Raw genomic sequence first — 24372 nt, 5'->3', positions numbered from 1 at the left:
AGGTCTCATGCTACATTGCTGGGATGGCAACAAGCAGAGTTTAGACCAGTCTATGCCCCTATCAACCAAGGTCAAGAGAGCGCTATGGTGGTGGTGGGCCCATCACAATCTAGATGGGTCTTTTATGGGCCAGACCATCAGCCTTAGTGATGGCGACAGACGCCAGTTCCTTCGGCTGGGGTGCCCACTTGGAGGAAGCGTTGGCTCAGGGAACTGCAAGTATGCATGTGCTGTGTGAGGGAAATAACTTGTTATTATTATGACAATTTTGTGCAAAAAAAAAAAAAAATTACAGCTTCAAAAAACTCACCATGCCTCTTACTTAATACCTTGGAATGTCTGCTTTCCAAAAAGGGGTAATTTGGGGGTATTTGTACTTTACTGGCTTGTTAGGGCCTCAAGAAATGAGATAGGCCTTCAGTACATCAGGTGTGATCAGATGTGATCATTTTTCAATGATTTGCACCATAGCTTGTAGACTCTATAACTTTCACAGAGACCAAATAATATACACTAATTTTGTTTATTTTTACGAAAGATAAAATATGAAGAAAAATTACTTATTTGCAAAATTTTACAATAGAAACTAAAAAAAGGTGTGTCTCTTCAAAAATTTCTCTTTTTTTCACTTATATTGCAAAAAGTAAAAAACCTAGCGGTAATTAAATACCACCAAAAGAAAGCTCTGTTTTGTGAGAAAAAAAAATGATAAAAATTTGGTTTGGGTACAGTGTAGCATGACTGAGTAATTGTCATTCAAAGTGTGAGAGCGCTGAAAGCTAAAAATTGGTCTGGGAAGGAAGGGTGTATAAAAGCCCTGTATTGAAGTGGTTAAAAATTAAATATTTGACCAAAATAATGTCTGTAACTTTGTCTAATAGCACCTTTGCATAAAGCTACAGCTCTGATATATCAGGATGAACCGTTCATTACTGGGTCCAGCTTGCATAAATATATTACAATGGCTTGATCATGCTGTTTGTGTAAGAACTCCAGTTTCATGTTTCAAAAAGACATTTTCCTGGCAATGTTATAATAAATGATAATACCCTGCGGTCATGCAGAGATGTCCATAAATCCAAAATATTCTTCTGCTTATACCACTACACTTACAAGGAAAAGGGGCACATCATTTCACAATCCACACATTCTGCTTTGGATTTAAAAAATAAAAATAAATAAAAACAAAAGGACCAACAATCTGTATGATGGACCAGAAAGCAGCATCAAAAACTATAAACCAACTGGCAGCAGGTGGCATCCAAATAACAACCTCATCGTAATCTTCTTCTTTTTTTTTTTTTCTCTCAAGGGCTTATTGTATAAATGTAAAATTACAAAATTGTTATCTTAATCTAAACTAATCCCATTCATTACAAATTTCCCCATTAACCTGGATTTCATTTCCAACCAAAGGTTGTCTAAACCAGTGTTTCTCAACCTTTTTCCAGTCGGGGCACCCTTAAAAAGTATTTTCAGTCTTGAGGCACCCCAGTCCAAGGCTTAGTTCACGTTACTGTGTGGCGCGGAACATGCGCAAAATCGCACTCGTTCCTGACACACAGACAAATGCTCTGCTCTTTAGGGGTGCCATTAATTCCTAATGGTACCTTACACATTGGAAAATGTGGGGTGCTTTTGGTGCAGTGCAATTTAAAAAAAAAAAGGTCGGGATTTCCTTCCCTGAATTTTTGTGGTTAGGGAAGCCCATTGAAATGAATGGGCTGCACTACACGCAGCATGCAGCAACACAGATGTGAACCAAGGGCTTGTTCACATGTCGGGTTGGAGGGGTGGTAAAAGCACATGGTTAAGCTGTTTTTACCACCCCCAAATTCTTCCCCTTTAGCTGCAGAGACAACAGCTGGGGGTGTACACATGTTGTGGCTGCAGCTGGAGGTATACCGAGGGTGAATGGGGCTGAACTGCAACTACCCTGCAACTGTGTACATTGCACGGTTGCGGTGTAGTGATGCTGCATTAAAACAGGTGGTGAGGAGGCAACATAATGCCTCTTTACCGCCTGTCAAATGCCTCTGAAAAGCGATCTGTGCATAGGTTGGTTTTCAGAGGAGAAGCCGTCCTTGCTGCTATCACAAACAAGACCTACAAAATCAGTTCTGATGGTACAGGAATGGGGGGGGGGGTGTCAGGATTAAAAGTAACATACACACACACACACACACACACACATATATACAGACACATACACGTGCACACACGCATACAGATACATACATACAGACACTTGTACATACGCACATGCAGACACGTGCACACACACATACAGACACACACATACAGACACATGCACACACACATGTACAAACACGCATACAGACACACACATGCACACACACACACACATACAGACACATGCACACACACACACACACATGTACAAACACACATACAGACACACACATGCACACACACACACACACACACACACACATACAGACACATGCACACACACACATGTACAAACACACATACAGACACACACAGACACTCACATGCACACACACACACACATACAGACACATGCACACACACATACAGACAGACACATGCACACACACACATGTACACACACACATACAGACGTACACACACACATACAGACAGACACTCACATGCTCACGCACATACAGGCACACACATACAGACACATGCACACACACATACAGACAAATGCACACACACATACAGACAAATGCACACACACATACAGACACATGCACACATACAGACACATGCACACACACAAATGTACAAACACACATACAGACACATGTACACACATGCACACACACACAGACAGACAGTCAGACACTCACATGCACACACACACACACAGACACATGTATAAAGCCCTTTTAAAACGAATTTAGCTTCTAGCACAGTACCTTTCCAGTTTCCTCGTTCAGCCAGGTACTGCACTGTAGGGGGAAGCAGAGAGCAGAGCACACTCCCCTGCTCTTTACTTTCACTTTGCTGAGGTTGACGGAGCTTCTCACAGTGCCGATGTACGGAGATCGGGCTCATCTGACAGCCCTTCTCTCCCCTGATCCCGCGGCACACCTGAGAAGCTCTGACGGCACACCAGTGTGCCGCGGCACACTGGTTGAGAAAGGCTGGACTAAACCAGTCTCAATATATCTATATTATTAATAAAATTGTTAAACTCATATTAGAAATTAATACTCAAATGATAATTTCAATATCACACACTAATATCCACAGATAAATTTCCTTAAAGGGGGACATATTACTTAGTTTTACTTAATTTCCCTTTTTTAAATGCACTGTTTCCACTGTCAAAGGATATTCAATTTGTGTAATACACAGTTAAATGTAATCTTCATTTTACCATGTTTGGAAAACAGATTCAAAAATTATTGTGATCACATTGTTTATCATTAGATTTGTTAACCCGGCACATTTTGTTATAAATGTTTTGTCTAAAAAACTGAAATTGGCATGGTGTCCTTCCAGCTTATCACTGACCTCTCATCCCAGCCACATTCTTTCGTGAGAGCGCAAAGGAGGGGGTCACATCTGCAAACATGACACGCACAAGCGATAGAACTAAAGGTTCCAGCATTCAAATAACATACACGAATATCTCTCTAAAATCGCTTACATTTTTCCCAATTGTACACAACACATGCATATCATTCTCTCACTTACTTTTAACTCTTTAATATTTCCTTGCTTAAACTACTGCTTTCCTTATTTTGTTCTGATATCCTTTGCATCCAATGTATTGTAATACCATACTTCACATACTCTAGCTTCTATGATTCTATGATCAGATGGGCAGCCATAGTGCTCATCCCATCTTCTGACAACATATAAAGTATTCTGTTTTAACTCTCCATTTCTCTGTTATGACTTTACTAGTTGTAGTGCCTGACCCCAAATTCATCCCACAACTTAACATGAAAATGTCCCTTTCTGTCTAGTGTTAATTGTCACCCTTGATCCATTCTGCTCACATAGATAGCTGTTTCTCTAGCTGTTTACTCTGCATGATTCTTAGTCCCTGTGGACTTTGTTAACCCAGTTACCTATTGTGGATCAATGTCCACTTTAGCCATTAATCCAGGGGCTCAATATAGGCGGAACTGCATCTTCGGTTCATATATAGCAACCTCTTGCGCTGGGCATTTTTGAGGTTCTCTTACCCTTCATTTTCTTAATTTAATTCCCATAATGACTGGCCAGTCTTCTCTATTTGTGCCTATACCCTCTTGCCTCTAAACGACTTTCTCTAGCAGATGTGCACTATATATATCTGTGAAGAGCACAATTCTTCCCTTTCTTATCTATAACACTCCAATGGACAGTAGACAGTGACAACATAACGTATAACCACCAATCAATACAGTTCGATTAAGGGGAGTAAAATAGGTACCCTTTGTCCCGAAAAATGCCTTACCGATCAAGAAAGTCTGATAACTCAAATGTAAGCAAAAGGCTTAACTCAGCCAGCTGATTATCAGAAATTCCCGGATCGTCTCAAGCTCCTCATTTCGGATTCTCAGGGTCACCTGTAAACCCCTTCTAGGCAAAGCTCGCCACCTGACCAGGACATTTTGATGATGGGAAACTCCTATCCTCATATTGATTAGTGGTTCCAAATGAATAACTACTGCAGTAGGGAACAGACACAAAAGCTACGCCTTTCCAAATAACTGTTCTGCTTTATTATGACGCAATTGAAGGTTTTTATACACATGATTACGTACAGTAGGTGACCGCGATATTGTGTTAATCTCGCCGCTGTTATCGGTGAGATTTGACACCTGCGAGCCCCGTCGCGGGAGCCAGCGCCGAGCTGATCGAGAAAGGAAAACTTTTTTTCCTTTCGCGATGAGCGACAGGCAGTGCTGACAGCTGTCTGGTATGAATCATGAGGGGGGACGCCGCGCCAAATTTTAAATGAAAAATTGGCGTGGGGGTCCCCCCAAAATTCATACCAGACACTTATCTGAGCACGCAGCCTGGCCGGTCAGGAAAGGGGATGGGGACGAGCGAGCGCCCCCCCCCCTCCTGAACCGTACCAGGCAGCATGCCCTCAACATGGGGGGTTGGGTGCTTTGGGGGAGGGGGGCCTTCTTCCCGACAACCCTGGCCGTTGGTTGTCAGGGTCTGCGGGCAGAGGGCTTATCGTAATCCCGGAGCCCCCTTTAATAAGGGTGTGTTTTTTTTTTTTTTGTCACATTTTTCCCTAGGTGAATGGGTAGGGGTACCATGTACCCCATACTCATTCACATAGGGTGGGGGGCCGGGATCTGGGGGCCCCCTTATTAAAGGGGGCTCCTGGATTCCGATAAGCCCTCCGCCCGCAGACCCCGACAACCAACGGCCAGGGTTGTCGGGAAGAGGCCCTTGTCCTCATCAAAATGGGAATAAGGTGCTTTGGGGTGGGGGGGCCCGCAGGGCGCCCCCCCTCCCCCAAAGCACCCAAACCCCCATGTTGAGGGCATGCGGCCTGGTACGGTTCAGGAGGGGGGTGCTCGCTCGTCCCCACCCCCTTTCCTGACCGACCGGGCTGCGTGCTCGGATAAGGGTTTGGTATGGATTTTGGGGGGACCCCATGCAGATTTTTTGGTGTAGGGGGTTCCCCTTAAAATCCATACCAGACCTAAGGGCCTGGTATGCCCCTGCGGGGGAACCCACGCCGTTTTTTTAATTTAAAATTTGGCGCGGCGTTCCCCCCTCATGATTCATACCAGACAGCTGTCAGCACTGCCTGTCGCTCATCGCGAAAGGAAAAAAAGTTTTCTTTTCCCGATGAGCGAGCCAGCGCGACATGCACAGTACCCTGTCGTCGAGAACCAGCGCGATGGGATCGCGCTGGAAACACAATCTTGCGGTCAGGTACTGTAGGTATCACATTAATATTACAATTGTACATTTATAGTAACAAGGGGCGTTACATAGGCAGGCTAATTCTAATCAGGACTCGAAAGAATGTAAACATGTACTGAAAACATTATTAGTGCCGTGTGCACAGTGAAGGCAGTGTGCAATACATACAAAATAGAATACAATTATATACAGAACTTACAAATTTCCATTACAGTTATCTTGCAAACCTGGCCTGTTAGTGGGCCCTGAGAACAGGGTTGATGACCACTTTTGTAAAAGACCAGGCATTCGTCCCTGAAACCTCAGGACCCTTTACACAAGTGAAGAATTTTAAGTGGTGTATTTGGTATTGCAGTCCTTTCATATGCTGTTTCTACTTGAAACTCAAATTGTTAATAGTTGTAAATTAAAATAATCCATGCTAGAAGTGAAAATTATGTATATCACAATAGTAATATATAAAGTTCCATGCAGAAAAAGATTTATAAAGTCCCGTACAAAAAATCCCAAGTGATTGGTGATCTATTGACATGGTGCATCTCAGAAGGAACAGTCTTCCAAATCTCAGTGAATCACCACAGTGGAGGTAAGATGGGGGCTTACCAGATATTAATGACCCTCATTTGAAGAGAAGAGATAAAAGCAAGTATGCAAGCAAGTATGTGTTGGCTCTACTAGACTTTCGGTTCACTCACTCTGATTACAGCAGAGCAGTATGTGTCACACTGTATCACTACATATGCTGTACAATGGGGCTCTATATATTGACATTCCCATGAAAAGTAAAAATGCTCTCCATAGTGTGAATCTATTTAAAACAATGTGTTTTATTAAAAGAGTTGCACTTACAATATCCGTGGTGTAAGCAGGCATTCAAAACAAAGCGAGCTCTGGTCTTTCCCACAAACAAAATGGCCGCGGCTGGTTGGCGCATGCTCAGTGGTGTGTACTACGGCTCCACCCTATGCGTTTCGTCATATGTGACGTCAGGGGAATGGGTTTTTTCTTTTCATGGGAAAGTCGATATATGGAGCCCCATTGTCCAGCTTATGTAGTGATACAGTGTGACACATACTGCTTTTCTGTAATTGGAGTGAGTGAACTGAAAGGCTTGTAGAGCCAACACATATTTACAAATGCTTTTAGAACTTATCTTCAATGAGGGTCAATAATATCTGGTAAGCCCCCATCTTACCTCCCCTGTGGTGATTCACTGGGATATTGAAGTTTGTTCCTTATGAGATGCACCTTTTCACAGTGTTAATAGATCACCAGTCACTTGGGATTTTTTGTATGAGAGTTTATAAATATTTTTCTGCATGGGACTTTATAATTTACTATTGTTGTATATCATTTTCACTTCAAGCTTGGATTATTTTCATATTGTATAATATTTGTGATACATATATTTGGGTATTGCAGCTGCTATTCATCTTGTTTGATTCTTTGGGCATCAAGCGTGGTTTTTCTTTGTTTTTAGAATAGTTGTAAATTATTCTTGTTTTCACAGTCTCAGGGACGCTCTGAGATCATGATGAGCCTGGAAAGAATAGTAGCAGGCCTTGGACCCTCTGCTTCATTCTGCCATCGAGACATCTACAAGGCAGCTCGTTCATGTCTGACGGATCGGTCCATGTCAGTGCGCTGTGCAACTGCACAGGTAGATCATTACGTGTATTTTTATCAATACGTAGTATTGTTATAGTTGAAGTAGTAATTTTTATTCTTAAATGGGAAGGCGAGAACAGAAGTGGTAGGAAATATTTATTCCCAGTATATAATGAGAGATGTCCTTTTAAAGCCAAATGGCTTGTGTTCTGCAGTTCTGTGCAAAACATGGGCTCCTTCTCAAGAGACAGAGGTCACCTGATTTGAGAAATATCACTTTGAACTCCTAGGAACTTTTATTTGTCATCCTCTTTGGTTGAAATGAATAAGAACTTTGACTGTAATAGATCTGGGAGTAGCTACATGCATCTTAAATGTGTCGGAAGTGTTGGACCTGTTAACCTTTTGAATGAATAAATAATTTTCAATAAATGCATACAGCAAGTGTATTAAACTATGTATTTAGATATTTCTAGATTATAAATGTAATAATTTAAAGCTCTTAGCCTGTTCATGTAAATTTGTGTTACTAAACCCACAACACTAAAATCAAGCTGTATATGCAGTAAAGCATGCTTGTTAGACTCACTGTGGTACCTAAGGGGTTAGTCCACTGCATTGTGTAAAAAGGCTGCTTGATCTTGTATGCACAGATCCTCCCCTCCCTGCACTGTCCTCCTGGACAGGTCTGGATAAGACAGAGCCTTTGGAGTGAGGCTACACATGCTCAGTCTGGTGTGTATTACTAGAGGTTTTTTTTTCTTGGGAGAGTGCATGTGATCAGCACTGGGCCAATGAGCACTTTCCAGAGGATTGGGGGTCCTGCAGTCTCATAGGAAAGCTACGTGGAGTATGAAAACTCCTCCTACAAGCTTCACCAGGAACTGATAGAAGTATCAAGATTGCTATATACTGCTGATAAGAAAAGATATTTAGCAGTTTATATTTACTAAAGTAATTGCTTTTCCATGTTCTGTGTACTGTGGGAGACCAGATATAGTGAATGCAGGGTCCAGGGTATAGTAACAATTTAAGTTTGGTGTTTTTCATCTGTACGTTTCTTTTTGTTCTATCTATAGTGCCTCCTAGCACTGCAAAATGAAGCCTCCTTCATGTGGACGTCTGATCTGGAGAGTTTAGTTTCCCTGTGCTTCAAAGCCTTTGAAGGAAGCAGTTATGATGTTCGTTTAGGAGTCTCCCGATTGTTGGGGAAAGTTCTGGCAAGGGCAGTGCAGGGAACTTGTGAGTGAAATTAGTTTTTATTTTAGCACCTTTTCTATCAGTGTTTAGGTATTCGTTTCTGTTGCCCAAACATGTAAACATAGCAGTACATTCATTATCTGCTCAATTAGCTGTTAAAATAGCATGTTTTTTTTTTCTCCAAATCATGTATCCTAAACACACTGAACAGTGCGGTTACCAATATACAAACCTGGCTTTTTTGCATACATCAGTACTGAAGCCCTCATCTTCAGCTCAAACTGCTCTTGCCACTAATGTATGCCTACTAAGCTGTGAAGAGCAGTTAAAGGATAATTTCACCTTTTTGAAACATGTTACACAAGGCATTCATTTACATTTTCCTGTAAATGAACAGACTACAAGTACCTTCAGCCATTGTGGCTGCTAGCTTGTAGTTCTCAATGAACTACGAGGACGCTGGTGGGCGATATTCCTGCTTTCCAGTAACTGCCTGCCCGTATTGGGATACTTACCACCCAGCGGATCTAGCATTGTCTTGCTGGGATCCACTTTTATGGTTTCACCGCTCGGGTCCCGTGTTGCCATTTTCTTCCATGACATCATCGGGAGGCGGCCGTCTACCAGATTCAGCCAGCTGCTTCCTAATGATATGCCAATAGGCCGTCCCCTCCTCCTGTTATGAATGGAAGCCTATGCATCCTTGGATTTGTTATGTGTGGATAGTCAGATAATGGTGTTTTTTACAGTGTGATTTGGTTTTGACTATTTTATTGTTTTCTCTCTGATTAGCTCCCTCAAGGCAAAGTGTACGTAGACTGTCACTACAGGAAGCTCTTGGTCTTTTGTCTACTGGATTCCTGCGAGGAAATTCTGGGTTTCTCAGAGGTGGAGGAGATATGCTAGGAGGAAATGGCAGCACAACTCGCCATGTGCGTCTGGGAGCAACTCAGGTATGTGCTTAGATTAAAGACAAAGTAAGACTGATTGTAAGGTGAAGTGTGGCCATAGGTTCCTGTTTGTTTTTTAAGAATATGTATGGCATTAGCTTTCTAACAACCTGTGCTTCGCAGCATCAGATAGGGTCTTAAAGTTCAAAAAGCTCTTTGGATCTCCTCTGGAATTTATATTTCCTGTTTTGTACGATTTGTTCACTGCTTTCCAAAAGTGTTCCCCCTTAGTATCACCAAGAGCCTTTGGTCTAAAATTAATTAAGTTGCTTAATCTAGGACAGGGGTCTCCCAACTATGGGCCCCATGAGGCATGTTACGAGTTTTTACCCAGCCCTGATGTGCATGGCCCCTGCTTCGCTAGACTGGTGTCCTAGCAACTGATTAAGTGCTTGTTGCAGTAAGCAGGAGGATAGAACATTCTCCATGCAGTTCTAATTCACCTCCCAACTCTTGCTCTGCTGCGGTAAGGTAAGTGGAGACCCTTAAGATGTAAGGGGGACATTAATGTAGGGGAGGATTTCACTTTTTTACTTAAGATATTTCCCTGTTCTTCAGAATCGTATCATGCCGATTAAAAAAAGATCTAAGTAAAATGTATTCCTTCATTCTTAAAACTGAATTTTTTTGGCCCGTAAATATTTGTAAAACATATGATGTTGTCCTCATACTGAAAAATATGGAGACCCCGGAACTACTTTCTACTTCATGGAGCCGCTTACTTCTTGAGTGCTAAGATAATTTATTTTTTTGCATGCAGCACATGCCCAAAAAAACTTAATAGAAGGGCATGTTTAGTACACCCTATCCCCCCCCTTGAAACACGCACGCACATTTTCCAGCAATATCAGCTGCTAAAATCACTGCCTGGAGCTGCTGTGTAAATACAGCAAACATGAAGAAAGGTTGCGAGCACTGAACTTATTCTCTCTGGAGAAGAGACGCTTGAGAGGGGATATGATTTCAATTTATAAATACCGTACTGGTGACTCCACAATAGGGTTAAAACTTTTTTGCGGAAGGGAGTTTAACAAAACACGTGGCCACTCATTAAAATTAAAAGAAAAGCGGTTTAACCTTAAACTACGTAGAGGGTTCTTTACTGTGAGAGCGGCAAGAATGTGGAATTCCCTTCCACAGGCAGTGGTCTCAGCTGGGGGGGCATCAATTAGTTTAAAAAAACTATTAGATAAGCACGACATTAACATACAGGGATATACAATGTAATAATGACATACATAGGTTGGACTTGATGGACTTGTGTCTTTTTTTTCAACTTCACCTACTGTGTAACTATATTCCAGCTGTTATCAAAAACTGGACCTTTTGACAGTGTTTGTAAAATAAAAACTGTTCAGACTTGGGATTCAGAGAAACAGTTACCTATTTGTATTTATTCTGTTGCATCGATGTGCGGATCATAGGGATGAGCTTCAATTTGCATATGTCAGTTAAAGCAACCTGAAAAAACATTTTTTAATAAAACATTTGTTCCTATACTGTGGTAGGTTGGCTCCCCTGCACGAGCCATCGTAGCTTTACGTCGCCTCTGGGGGTCGAAATAGGCACGCACCCGCTGCACAGCGGGGGGTGGCGATGCTCGTGGCTGATGGTCGCGATGACCGCCGTCTACGAGCGATCGTGACCAGGAGACACAGAACAGGGACGAGTGTGTTTAAACACACACTTCCCTGTTCTGTTCTGTTCTAACAGGAGTGACAGATCGTATGTTCCCATTAGCTAGGAACCACGATCCGTCACTTCCTCTAGTCATTCCCCTCCCCTTAAGTTAGAATCACCCCCCAGGGAACACAGTTAACCCCTAGATCGCCCCCTAGTATTATCCCCTTCACTGCCAGTGACATTTTTACAGTAATCAATGCATTTTTATAGCATTAATCTGTGTATTAATGCCAATGGTCCCAAAATGTGTCAACATTGTCCAACGTGTCCACCAGTCATGATAAAAATCGCAGCTCGCCGTGATTACTAGTAAAAATAAAAAATTTATAAAAATGCTATAAATCTATCCCCTATTTTGTAGACGCTATAACTTTTGCACAAACCAATCAATATACGCTTATTGCGATTTTTTATTTTTTTTTCTTTACCAAAAATATGTAGAATACAAATTGGCCTAAACTGAGAAAAAATTTGTTGTTTTTCTTTTTTTTTTTTAAAATGGGGATATTTATTATAGCAAAAAGTACAAAATAATGCATTTTTTTTCAAAATTGTTGCTCCTTTTTTTTTTTTGTTTATAGCGCAAAAAATAAAAACCGCAGAGGTGATCAAATTCCACCAAAAGAAAGCTCTATTTGTGGGAAAAAAAAATTTTGCTTGGGTACAACGTCGCACGACCGCCCAATTGTCAGTTAAAGCGACGCAGTGCCGAATCGCAAAAAGTGCTCTGGTCAGGAAGGGGGTAAATTCTTCCGGGGCTGAAGTAGTTAACCACTTATTAACCTTAGTTTACGATGGTCAGCCCTAATTAACTTTGCCTTCCTTTTTTTTCCCCATAGCTATTATTTCCTGTTTTTTATTTGTTTTGTGTGTAAGCTGAACTTTGCAATACCTTGTACCAGAAATTTGTTTTGTGTGTAAGCTGAACTTTGCAATACCTTGTACCAAAATCATCATTTTATTGTAATTTAAGACTGGGCAAATTATAGATGTAAATGTAATTAAAGTAGAAAAAGTGCATCTTTTTGGTTTTATGTTTTTTCCTAAGGATTGCAATAAAATTTAACGTTTTCTCTTGCTCTTTTTTTTGGGACACAGAATAAATAGTATTCGGAAACCTCAGGTTTTACTGGTAACTTTTGAAGAATATGACAATGGCAAAGCAATAGGTGGCCCATTATAATTCTTTCTACTCCTAGCATGCCTCAGCAGAACGGACATCTTCTGTCTGCTCTCCATAGTAGCAAAATCGTTTTACTTTTTTATCAAGATATTATTTTTTTCTTCTAGCAAGATTTTTCAATTATTGTAGAGCCATTGGGGCTCATTTTTGTAGTGGCTGGATATACTACTCCTCGACTTTGCCCTGTGCTGTGTACCTGGACCTTGCCAGGAAGAAGATGTTGGCCCTCTGGGCACTGCATTTTGCATTAGGCACTCACCTAGTCACGTTGTGCAGTGCAATGTGTTAGCCACAGCATGCTCTGCAGGTCCAGGACTGTGATCATCCCACCTGGGAAAACTGTTCCTGAAGACGCCTTTGGAGATGTGTTCAATAGAGTGGAAAAGATTGTTTAAGGGGTACATTCCCCTGGCACAATCCAGCCTGTGTACACTGTGGGGGCTGCAGGGCATTGCAGCTAATCAAGCACATATTGTGACAACTCTGGATCTGGGTGTGAATGCATGTCGCTTCTATGTTCATTCGTTGCAAGGGGTATCCGAGGACAGATGCTCCGTGATAACCACCTGCTCCACTTGTAGGTTGCAGTTTATCACAATCCTGGGCTCCCCAGAGGAACATGAGAGATTGGAAACCACTGTGGGCACAGCCGGTGGGGGTGGCACATAATTAGAGCCCCATAAAAGTAATCATTGGCACTTGTGCCACCCAAATCACTTTTATCTGAAAGCCCTTTTTTGGCTGTGCCAAAGTGCAAACTCGTGGCTGCAACAGCAGCTGTGAACTTACTTTAACCTCTTGTTTACTATGCCGTTTATAAATGTTGCTTGGTAGACAAGCGATTAAGGATACCATTTTTATTCATTTAATTGGGTGGTTCCTAAACCTCCAAAGATCAGGACTGGAACCATCTCATTACTTGAGGTATTTGGGCCTGGTCTTAGGGGAATTGACACTATTTACCCCACTAAAGCGCTTCGGCTGCTCTGCATCGTCAGCTGCTAGGGGGCAGTGTTGTGTGCAATTCAGCTCATCGCACTGCTTCCTCCTTTTTTTTTTTTTTTTTTTTTTTTTATAAGCTGTATTTGTAAATGTACACTTCATTCATCGCAACATCCAGCAGAGTGCTGTACTGTTTAAGATTGTAGTGCGATTCAGGTTGGTGCTGTGTAATAAAATGCAGCATGTTGCAGCAGAGTGCTATGGCTGTGTTACAGTGCGAATGAGACCCCTATGAAACAGTTGTTTCCTGTGTGTCCCTGTGATGACAGATGTTTTACCATGCAGTTAAATGTCTGTTCTTGCATATAGTTTAAGTCACAGCCCTGTCCAAGGTTTTCCATCCCCTGCCCCCACATTCAGGCTCAGTAGTCCAGGAACCAACGGACCCTCCATTCTTGCATGATGGTGACCTCCTTTTGAGGCAGTTCCACTTGCCCAATTTCATTCCAGACCATTGCAACTTAACATTCTGGCAGTGTGAAATACAAAGGTGCAGTCTCTGGCTCATGCCATATGCTTAACTGTGAGGGGCAGGCTTGCTCTGGCATTGCAGTACAAAAGTTTGGCACTGAAATCTTCCTCCAATTTGGTTTAGATGGTGCTCATGATGGATGCCAGGCTATCGGGCTAGGAAACAATCATAGAGATCCTCTCAGTTCAGGGGATCTGGTTGTCAGACTCTTATTACCCAATGAATATTCTGGATTTTGGGGTGATTTGGTTATCCCTTCAATGCTGGACATCTCATCTGCATGGTCATCTAACCAGGGTTCTGTCAGATATTACCACTGCATTAACATATTAATGTGGGACCGGAAGTCCTTGCAGTTTTAAGGAAAGCTGATCTTCTTCTAGCTTGGATTGAATTTCATGTTCAAGCTCTTGTCAGGCAGACTTCCTCGGCCACCAGCGCCTGGACTCTGGAGAATGGTCTCCCCAATCCGAGGTGTTTTGGGACTTCTGTTTCAGGTGGGGTACTGGACATGGACCTCCTAGCTTCAAGGGTTGACAAGAAACTGAGCAGGTTTGTCTCTTGATCTAGCCTTCACAGTGGATGCTCTGGTGACTCTGTAAGGTAAGCTTAACCTGTCTGTGCTATTCCCCTTCTCAAGCCCCTTCCCAGAGGTGGAGGGCATACTAGTAATTCTCAATGCACTGAATTAGCCCAGCAGGATGTGGTACTTGGACCTTCTCAAGCTCCTGGCGGACTCTCCATGGTTCTTATTCCCAGAGGCCAATTTACCCTCCTGCTTCTCAGTCGCTGGCTTTAGTGGCTTGACTGTTTAAGCTCAGGTCATGAGGAACAGAGGCCTATCGCATTTGGGCATCCCCACGCTGTTAAAAGCTAGTAAATTGCCTTCTCAGTAAGTCTACCATAGCTTTTGGAATGCATTTGGAATTTTCTCTTGATGCCAAGCAAGGAAATTCCATCTATTCTCCAGTCTAGTCTGGATCCTTTTTTGGCCTTGGTTTACTGTCAAGGGTCAAGTTTTGCCCTTAAGCCTCGTACACACGATTGGATTTTCCGACGGGAATTCTGTGATGACAGGCTGTTGGCGGAAACATTTCGTACCTGGGGGGTGTAAAGTGACATTTCTAAAGGAAAAAAAGTCATTTAAAACTACTAGCGGCTATAATTGTCGGGTCTCGGCAATACAGATAAAAGTCATTGAAAAAAACGGAATGGGACCCCCCCAGTCCATTACCAGGCCCTTTGGGTGTGGTATAAATATTAAGGAGAACCCCCGAACAAAAATTAAAAAAAAATATTGCGTGGGTGTCCCACCAAATTCCATACCAGGCCTTTCAGGTCTGGTATAAATATTAAGGGGAACCCTGCACCAATTTTTATTTTTTTTTTAAATGGCGTAGGGGTCCCCCTCAAAATCCATACCAGACCTGATTTTAAGGGGAACCCCACGCCAAAATTTAAAAAGTGGCGTGGGTGTCCCCCCAAAAAACCATACCAGACCCTTATCCGAGCACGCAACCTGGCAGTGCCCCCCATCCTGAACCGTACCAGGCCACATGCCCTCAACATGGGGAGGGTGCTTTGGGGTAGCCCCCCAAAGCACCTTGTCCCCATGTTGATGGGGACAAGGGCCTCATCCCCACAACCCTTGCCCGGTGGTTGTGGGGGTCTGCGGGCGGGGGGCTTATCGGAATCTGGAAGCCCCCTTTAACCGCTTCCCAACTGCCTCACACAGATATACTGTGGCAGAAGGGCACGTACAGGCAGATTAATGTACGTTGCCCTTTAAGAGGTGGCTCATGGGCGAGCGCACACTCGCCGGAAGCTCCGTGACCATGATCGCGGGTTCCGCGGACTCTATGTCCGCGGGCATACCCGCGATCGTCTCACGGGGAGGAAGAACAGGGAGATGCTAATGTAAACAAGCATCTCCCCGTTCTGCCTAATGACACTGACACTGATCAAGCTCCCTGTAATCGGGAGCAGTGATCAGTGATGTGTCACATACAGCCCCTCCCCCCCACAGTTAGAATCACTCCCTAGGACACACTTAACCACTACAGCGCCACCTAGTGATTAACCCCTTCACTGCCAGTGACATTTTTACAGTAATCAATGCAATTTTTTAGCATTGATCGCTGTATTAATGCCAATGATCCCAAAAATGTGTCAAAATTGTCCGATGTGTCCGCCATAATGTCACAGTCACGATAAAAGTCGCAGATCGCCGCCATTACTTGTAAAAAAAAAAAAAATTATCAATAAAAATGCCATAAAACTATCCCCTATTTTGTAGACGCTGTAACTTTTGCGCAAACCAATCAAACTCTTATTGTGATTTTTTAAAAATTTTTTTACCAAAATTATGTAGAAGAATACGTATCGGCCTAAACAGGAAAAAAAATGTTTTTTTAATATATTTTTTGGGGATATTTATTATAGCAAAAATAAAAAAAAATTGTGTTTTTTTTCAAAATTGTCGCTATTTTTTTGTTTATAGCGCAAAAAATAAAAATCGCAGAGGTGATCAAATACCACCAAAAGAAAGCTCTATTTGTGGGAAAAAAAGGACATCAATTTTGTTTGGGAGCCATGTCGCACAACCGTGCAATTTACAAAAAAAGTGTCAAAATGTTAAAAAAACCACAAGACACATCTTGGGAGAAGTCCTTTATTAAAAAATTAAAAATATTAAAATGTCCCACGAAGTCCATTCATCTTCTTCTCTTGCTCCGCCGACGGACCGAAAAAAAAAAAAAAAAATCCGCCTCCATGGGAGGCACCCACCTTATGACGCTTCAGCGCGATGACAGTTCTTTAATAACTGAGGGCGGGGCCACACGGTGATGTACCCGGGTGGCCCCCTCTAACGCCACGGGGAAGCCATTGGGAAGTCCCTGTGTGTCATTTTTATTTTTTTATTTTTTAATAATGGACTTCTAATGGTCCCAAGATGTGTCTTGTGGTTTAACATTTTGACACTTTTTTTGTGAAATGGTACGGGTACAATTTCAAATGGGGGGCCAGGATCTGGGGGTCCCCTTGTTAAAGGGGGCTTCCAGATTCCGATAAGCCCCCCGCCCGCAGACTCCCACAACCACCGGGCAAGGGTTGTGGGGATGAGGCCCTTGTCCCCATCAACATGGGGACAAGGTGCTTTGGGGGGCTACCAGGGCATGTGGCCTGGTACGGTTCAGGAGGGGGGGGGGGCGTTCTCTCGCTCCCCCTTTTCCTGCGGCCTGCCAGGTTGTGTGCCCGGATAAGGGTCTGGTATAGATTTTTGGGGGGACCCCTACGCCATATTTGTAAAAAAATTTGGCGCAGGGTTCCCCTTAATATCCATACTAGACCTGAAGGGCCTGGTATTGAATTTGAGGGGACCCCCACGCAATTTGTGTTTAAAATTTTGGTTTGGGTTCCCCTTAATATTCATACCAGACCCATAGGGCCTGGTAATGTACTGGGGGGATCCCATGCCGTTTTTTTCAATGGCTTTTATCTGTATTGCCAAGATCCGACAATTCATTATAGCCGCTAGTAGTTTTAAATGACTTTTTTTTCCTTTTAGAAATGTAATTTTGTGCAGGGACTGTTCTAAACACGGGAAAAATGTGCCACTTTACAGGCATACTATAGACACCCCCCAGGTACGAAATTTAAAGGAATATTTCACTTTTATTGTTTCACTTTAACCACCTGCCGACCGCTGCATGTACATATTCGTCCCTTTTTTGGGGACGGATATCGTTGTTATAGCAGCAGCTAGCTGCCATAACCCTGGTATCCCCGTGTTCGGCCGGCAGTCGGCTACAAGATAAAAGTGGTCTCTGCGGTGGATTCACCGTAAGATCGCTTTTAACAGCGGCGGGAGAGGGCTCCCGCCGCGATCCGGTGCCCTCCGCGAAGGCGATCGCGTCTGTCCCCTGGGCTGACATGGAGACGAGTGAGGGGAAGATATAGCGGTCACAGAACGCGGCCAATACGCTCCCCATGGATACCCTCCCAGTACTAGTGAACCATGCTGTTCCCATCTTACGGCTATAGCATGGTAAAAGAGGTGGTAAAAGACTGGTGGGCAGTTATGAAAATGCCTACAAGAGGTACTTTCTGCTATAGGAGACAATACCAGCTCCTGAGGCCAAGGGTGTGCTTGCTTTTTCCACAGTACACCACTACATCTGTTATTTTTGTTAAATGATTGAAAAGGTTAATATTCTTTGTGTTTTTTTTTTTTATTTTTTTTATTTAGGCTCCATTCACACCTGGACGATTTGAATCACGACAAAAAGTAGGATGTTTTTTGCGATGCTATTATTTTTTGATGGCACCCTAAACGCGGTGCCATTTTGCCATAACTGTCGCACAACAAAATTGCAGGACAATCGTGGCAAAATCGTACCACGTTTGGGGTGCCATTGAGAAATAATTGCATCGCAAACCCATCCCGCGTTTTTAAATTGCAGCGATTCTGCCCGCGATTTAAATCGTCCAGGTATGGAGCCTCAAGGACGTTGCCTTAACCTGTTGGTACTGTTTAAATGAACATCTATTATTTGCCTGTTCAAATATCTTGAAAAAAGTCAACAATTTCCTTTTTGAATATACTTTACTTTTTTTTTTTTTCATATGACTGTATGCAAATATAATTTATCTGGCTGTATCTGGGCAAACTCTTCTTCAGTTATATCATATAAATAAAGACCCTGTTCATGGCATGGTTGCTAATGCCTACTTTTGATGGTAACAAGTTTTCCCAAAAGCAGTTTTTCGTCTTTACCATGAACATGCAGTCATTTTTCCAACGAGCTGGAAGGCTTTTATGACTCCTTTCTGCTCTTTTTGTTCACACAGGCGTACATCATCTTTATCAGCACACTTGGAGCACAATGGCTTTCTAGAAATGTCCCATTGCTCTTGTCACATGTGCTAGAGTTGGTGTCCCATCAAAAGGCAACTCAGAACCCGGTGGAAGCTTGCTGTGCAAGACGTTGTGTATCCTACATTCTCAGAGCTACGATAGGGGAAATGCTAAGTGAGAAGGCCCAGCTGGAAGCTGCTCGAGAGATTTGTGAGGTCGTCAAGAAACTCATAAAGTCTGTGGGTATGTGATAACTTGTCATTGCTATGTTAATTTATCTTGTTTTGGTGTTATAAAAAGTTGCTGTCCTGGTCGTATGTACAGTATCTGAAAAATTGTAGTCTCAAGCAATTCAGTAGTAGTTGTGTAAAGAATTAAAAAAAAAAAAACATTAGTAGTTGTGTTCCCACTAGGGAAACCCTCCTTTTGGGACATCTGGTTCAGTAACTGTTATCTAAGGCCTTTTTTATATGGGCTTAACCCCTTCATGCCTAAGGGTAAAACAAATATTAATGCCTAAGCACAATTTTGGAACTTTGACATGTGTTAGTAAAACTGTACATATCATCACAACTACTTGGTGCATCCAGGTGGATTATACCTTGTTTTTTTCAGGACAAAATGGGCTTTTATTGGTGGTAAATAGTTATGGATATTTCCTGATTTTTCCTTTTTGTTATCGATTGAAAACTGTCCCAAAATAGTAAAAAAAAATAAAAAATATATATATATATATATATATATATATATATATATATATATATATATATATATATATATATATATGTGTGTGTGTATTTTTTACTATTTTGGGACAGTTTTGAATTGATAACAAAAAGGAAAAAATATGGTAGTAACAAGAAAAATATATATATATATATATATATATAATTTCTTGTTACTACCATACCAGCAAAGAACAAATCAAATTAAATTCTCCTGCTTCTGACGCTCGCAGCGATACCACATATGTGTATGTTTGTTGTTGTTTGTACCTGTAGTACAGTCCAGAAACAATAGTGCACATTTTGCTTTCTTTTTTTTTTTTGTCCTACCTAAAACGCACTGAAACTAATTTAAAAAAAATAAAATAAAATCCTGCCCAAAATATACTGACCCTTACTTGACCCCAGTGCAGCCTTGTCAGTGCAGCCTTGTCAGTGCAGCCTTCCCCAGTGCAGCCTTCCCCAGTGCAGCCTTCCCCAGTGCAGCCTTCCCCAGTGCAGCCTTCCCCAGTGCAGCCTTGTTAGTGCAGCCTTGTTAGTGCAGCCTTGTTAGTGCAGCCTTGTTAGTGCAGCCTTGTTAGTGCAGCCTTGTCAGTGCAGCCTTGTCAGTGCAGCCTTGTCAGTGCAACCTTCCCCAGTGCAACCTTCCCCAGTGCAGCCTTCCCCAGTGCAGCCTTCCCCAGTGCAGCCTTCCCCAGTGCAGCCTTGCCCCAGTGCAGCCTTGTTAGTGCAGCCTTCCCCAGTGCAGCCTTCGATCCCCTGCCATACTGGGCTTCAAAATCGCCGACCGCGATTTGAAAATGGCGCAAATACACAGAGCTGGTCCTCGGCTCTTCTCGGCGGCTCTTGTTCACTTTCGGCTTCGCTCGTAGTCCCGCCCGGGATGGGCGTGACTGTGAGCGGAGTTATCCGAACCTAGCCGAGTACAGCCGAAAGTGGCCGTGAAGAACCGAGAACCAGCTCTGTGTATTTCGGCGCCGGCGGCGCAATTTTCAAATCGCGGTCGGCGTTTTTTTAGATCTGGCAGCTCAGGATCGCAGGGGATCGGCGTATAACACGCACCCGTGATTTTCCCCTGAATTTAAGGGGAAAAAAGTGCGCGTTATACGCCGATAAATACAGTATATATTTTTTTTTGCGCACTTTTTTTTTTTTTTCTCTCTGCAAGGAGAAAGAAAGATACAATGTATCTTTCCTCTCCATTCACAGAGAGAGAGAAAAACACAAAGACAGGGGTGGGCTTCACAGTGACTGATCACTGTGGTAGCCAATCAAAGGCTACCACAGCGATCAGGTGACCCAGAATTGGGAGTTCCGAGTCCCGGTTGTTAGTATGAGCTCTCGGTGAGACCTCGGTCTCTGTGCTTCACAGAGACCGCTGTACTAAAGGGACATATGCATATATGCAGCCCAACGGCAAAAAGGCCAGTGCAGTGGAACCACATATGTGTTACGTCTGCATCAAGGGGTTAGGCTTGTATAAGAGCAGTGTGAACCGCAAGCTTCTATGAAACTTTCAGCAAGCTTTTGCAAAACTTTCAGCAATCTTTGAGCAGCTTTCTTTAAGTCTTTCAGCTCCTGCTTAGAAATGTTATACACAGCTGATTGTCACTTTAACCCTTTCGTTGCTAAGCCCTGCGCTCTACTTTTTAAACTCAGCTGGCTGACCATTTTTGCAATTTTTCCATTGCTTTTTTATTTTTCTCTTACATCTTTCAGAGTTTGTAAAAGACCACCCCAAATCATATATTTTCTGAAAGCACATGACCAGTAGAATAAAAAAACGATTCTATTGATTTATAGCCATGCAATATATACTCAAATGTTTATCGCTATTTTCACAAAAAGAAACACTAAATTACCTATTTACACACATAAACACAGAATAACTTACAAAACCCTTGCTAAATTCCTACTAAGGCCTCGTTCACATGGGGTTTACTAAAGCATACGTCCATGGAGGGCCTTGTTTACTTGCACAGGTGTTCTGTGCATCCCTTTGCAGTCTTATTCGTGTCAGATGGGACACAGCAGCTGCAAAGACAGATCTGACATCTTTGCGAGTGTAGATGCATGGCCCCCAATGTAGACATTGTGAGTTCAGGGACATGCACCCACATGGATGTCAAGGTGAGAACAGCGGCTGTTTCCATGCAGCTGCTGCTTCCCAATTGATATGGATGGGACTGCCTGCACAGTCTCAGATGACCCACGTGACCAAAGCCTTAGGCTTTATTTATAAGCCTTTATTTAGCCTTATTTATACCTGCAATTGGGGACAGCAAAAATGCACAGTTGTGCTGAGTTTCTGCCACCCCCCAACCGATCCCCCTTAAGCTTCAATAGGCAGTGGACAGGTGGGAGTGTTTACATGCTGTGGCCGCTATGCTTTGCTTTGTGCCTACGGCAAAGTTGACCTGACTTGTATTGATGCAGCCTTCCAAACACTACACATTCAAGTCAATGGAAAATCGCCGCAAATGCCCTGCAAATGGGGTTAAAGCAGGTGGTAAGGAGGCATCGACTCTCTTTGTCACCACCTGTCAGTAGCCACTGGATCACCATCCGAACGTGGATCGGGCTTCAGAAGCAAGGGAGATGTAGACACATGTCTAAATCTACCCTTACTGGGTGTTTTGTTTTTTTGTTTTTCTTTTACACGTTTTGAAATTTTTTTTTTTACAGTTTTATTTTTAATAATGTTACTTTTTTGAGACCGAGAAAAGGACTGAAGACCGAAGGTCAAGGGTCACAGCACCCGGTAATAACCCTTTAGGCCAGAGGTAGGCACCCTGGGGCCCTCCAACTGTTGCAGAATTAAAGTCCCATCATGCCTCTGGGAATTATTTGTAACTGCCATCCTTGCAATGCCTCATGGGAAATGTAGGAGGGATGCCAGTAATTGCAGAGCCACAGGAGATCGGTGCTGGTTGGGGGGGCATTAATCGGTTGGGGGGGGGGGTGCGCAGGAAGAGGGTACTGGGGAAATGGAGGGGAGGAAGCAGGTCACATTTGGGTTAATAGCTCTTATCAGGGACTTATTAATCACTAATCAGATGTATTGTTTTGTTCAGCAGTGTCTGCTGAACAGTTCTGATATAAGTTCATGGTCACTGAAGTAAGGAGGAATGCAGGTCCGTAAGCCGTACGGACCTGGTAAGCTGGAAGCAGTGCTGTAGGCAGTGAAAAGGTTAAACAAGCTGCTTTCATACTTCAGCAGGCTTTCAACAAGCTTCACATAGTGATGAAGCCTCCTAGCAGCTTGTTAAAGTGGCCATTATACATTTGCAGAACAAAAAAATTTGTTTAGTTTTGTTTCGATTAGTTACTTACATAAATTTGTTTAGTTAAATTCGTTTAATCTGTTTAATTCATTTTCGGAAATTCGTTTTGTTTATTCATATTCGAATTGGTTCGAATTTCCCGAATTCGAAACGTTTTTTTAAGAGAATAAAATAGAAAAGAAGATAAAGAAATAGAATAGAAAACATTGATTATAAAAGAATATAACAGAAAATAAAAGAATAGATTATAATAGAGTAAAACAAAACAAAATAGAATAGAAACAAATAGAATAGAAAAGAATAAAAAAAAAGAACATAACCATCTTCTGAAATTCGAATAGAGAAGGATGAAATACAAAAGAACAGAATTAAAAAAACAGTAGAATTATAACCATTTCCCAAAATTCAAATACAATCATTAAGAATTTGAATAGATTAGAACAGCCCTCAAAATTTCAACTCGTCTGCTCACATTTGGCGAGTGAAATTATGAGCAGTGCAAGTATGGTCAGGGCTGTGCTGTCCAGGAATGTATAGCCAGTGCCTCCCCCCACCGTGCACAGACTCGCACAGAGGGGCATTTCAGAAGGAGCAGTCCACCGCCTGGGACCGCCCCTCTCCACCTCCCTCCTGCTACACATCTAAAGGAGTGGGGCGCTGCATGTCATGTGGGCAGGCTCAAACCCCCTCGGTCCACCCTCAGTGTTTAGACGATGCAGCACATGGAGGCGTTGAATTGAGAATTGAACAAGACATGTGGTGGGAGGAAAGGGGGGGCTATTTGGAGGCATAGGTGTAATAAATTGGGGGGGGGGGGTAGAATTGGAGGCATAGGTCTGAATCATACTGATGCCTCCAATGCCACCCCCCCTCCCCAATCTATCATACCAATGCCTCAAAATTCAATGCATTGCATTGAGGCTGCATTGATGGGCACTGATCGGAGTGCATTCATGGGCACTAATCAGGCTGCATTGATGGGCACTGAGTGGGCTATGCTGATGGGCACTGATTGGGCTATGCTGATGGGCACTGATTGGGCTATGCTGATGGGCACTGATTGGGCTACGCTGATGGGCACTGATTGGGCTGCGCTGATGGGCACTGATTGGGCTGCGCTGATGGGCACTGATTGGGCTGCGCTGATGGGCACTGATTGGGCTGCGCTGATGGGCACTGGTGGGCTGCATTGATGGGCACTGGTGGGCTGCATTGATGGGCACTGGTGGGCTGCATTGATGGGCACTGGTGGGCTGCACTGATGGGCGCTGATGGGCTGCGCTGATGGGCTGCACTGATGGGCGCTGATGGGCTGCACTGATGGGCGCTGATGGGCTGCACTGATGGGCCCTGATGGGCTGCACTGATGGGCCCTGATGGGCTGCACTGATGGGCCCTGATGGGCTGCACTGATGGGCCCTGATGGGCTGCACTGATGGGCCCTGATAGGCTGCATTGATCTGTGCTGATGGGCACTGGTGAGGCTGCATTGATGGGCACTGGTGAGGCTGCATTGATGGGCACTGG

General features: G+C 43.1%; 1 protein-coding gene across 2 annotated transcripts in view; it reads left to right on the top strand.

Annotated features, from left to right (window-relative positions):
- The window catches only part of HEATR5A (HEAT repeat containing 5A), a 238349-nt gene that overhangs the window by 47192 nt on the left and 166785 nt on the right, over positions 1 to 24372 (top strand). For both annotated transcript variants that reach the window (XM_073609190.1, XM_073609189.1), the window contains exons 4-7: positions 7391 to 7540; positions 8568 to 8730; positions 9481 to 9641; positions 18830 to 19079. In XM_073609190.1, the coding sequence (XP_073465291.1) occupies positions 7391 to 7540; positions 8568 to 8730; positions 9481 to 9641; positions 18830 to 19079 (724 nt within the window). The remainder of the gene's footprint in view (positions 1 to 7390; positions 7541 to 8567; positions 8731 to 9480; positions 9642 to 18829; positions 19080 to 24372) is intronic.

The sequence above is a fragment of the Aquarana catesbeiana genome, linkage group LG13 (genome assembly GCF_042186555.1).
Source record: "Aquarana catesbeiana isolate 2022-GZ linkage group LG13, ASM4218655v1, whole genome shotgun sequence".
Lineage (NCBI taxonomy): Eukaryota > Metazoa > Chordata > Amphibia > Anura > Ranidae > Aquarana > Aquarana catesbeiana.
Note: the sequence above shows the minus strand (reverse complement) of the source record. Positions and strands in the feature narration are given on the sequence as shown.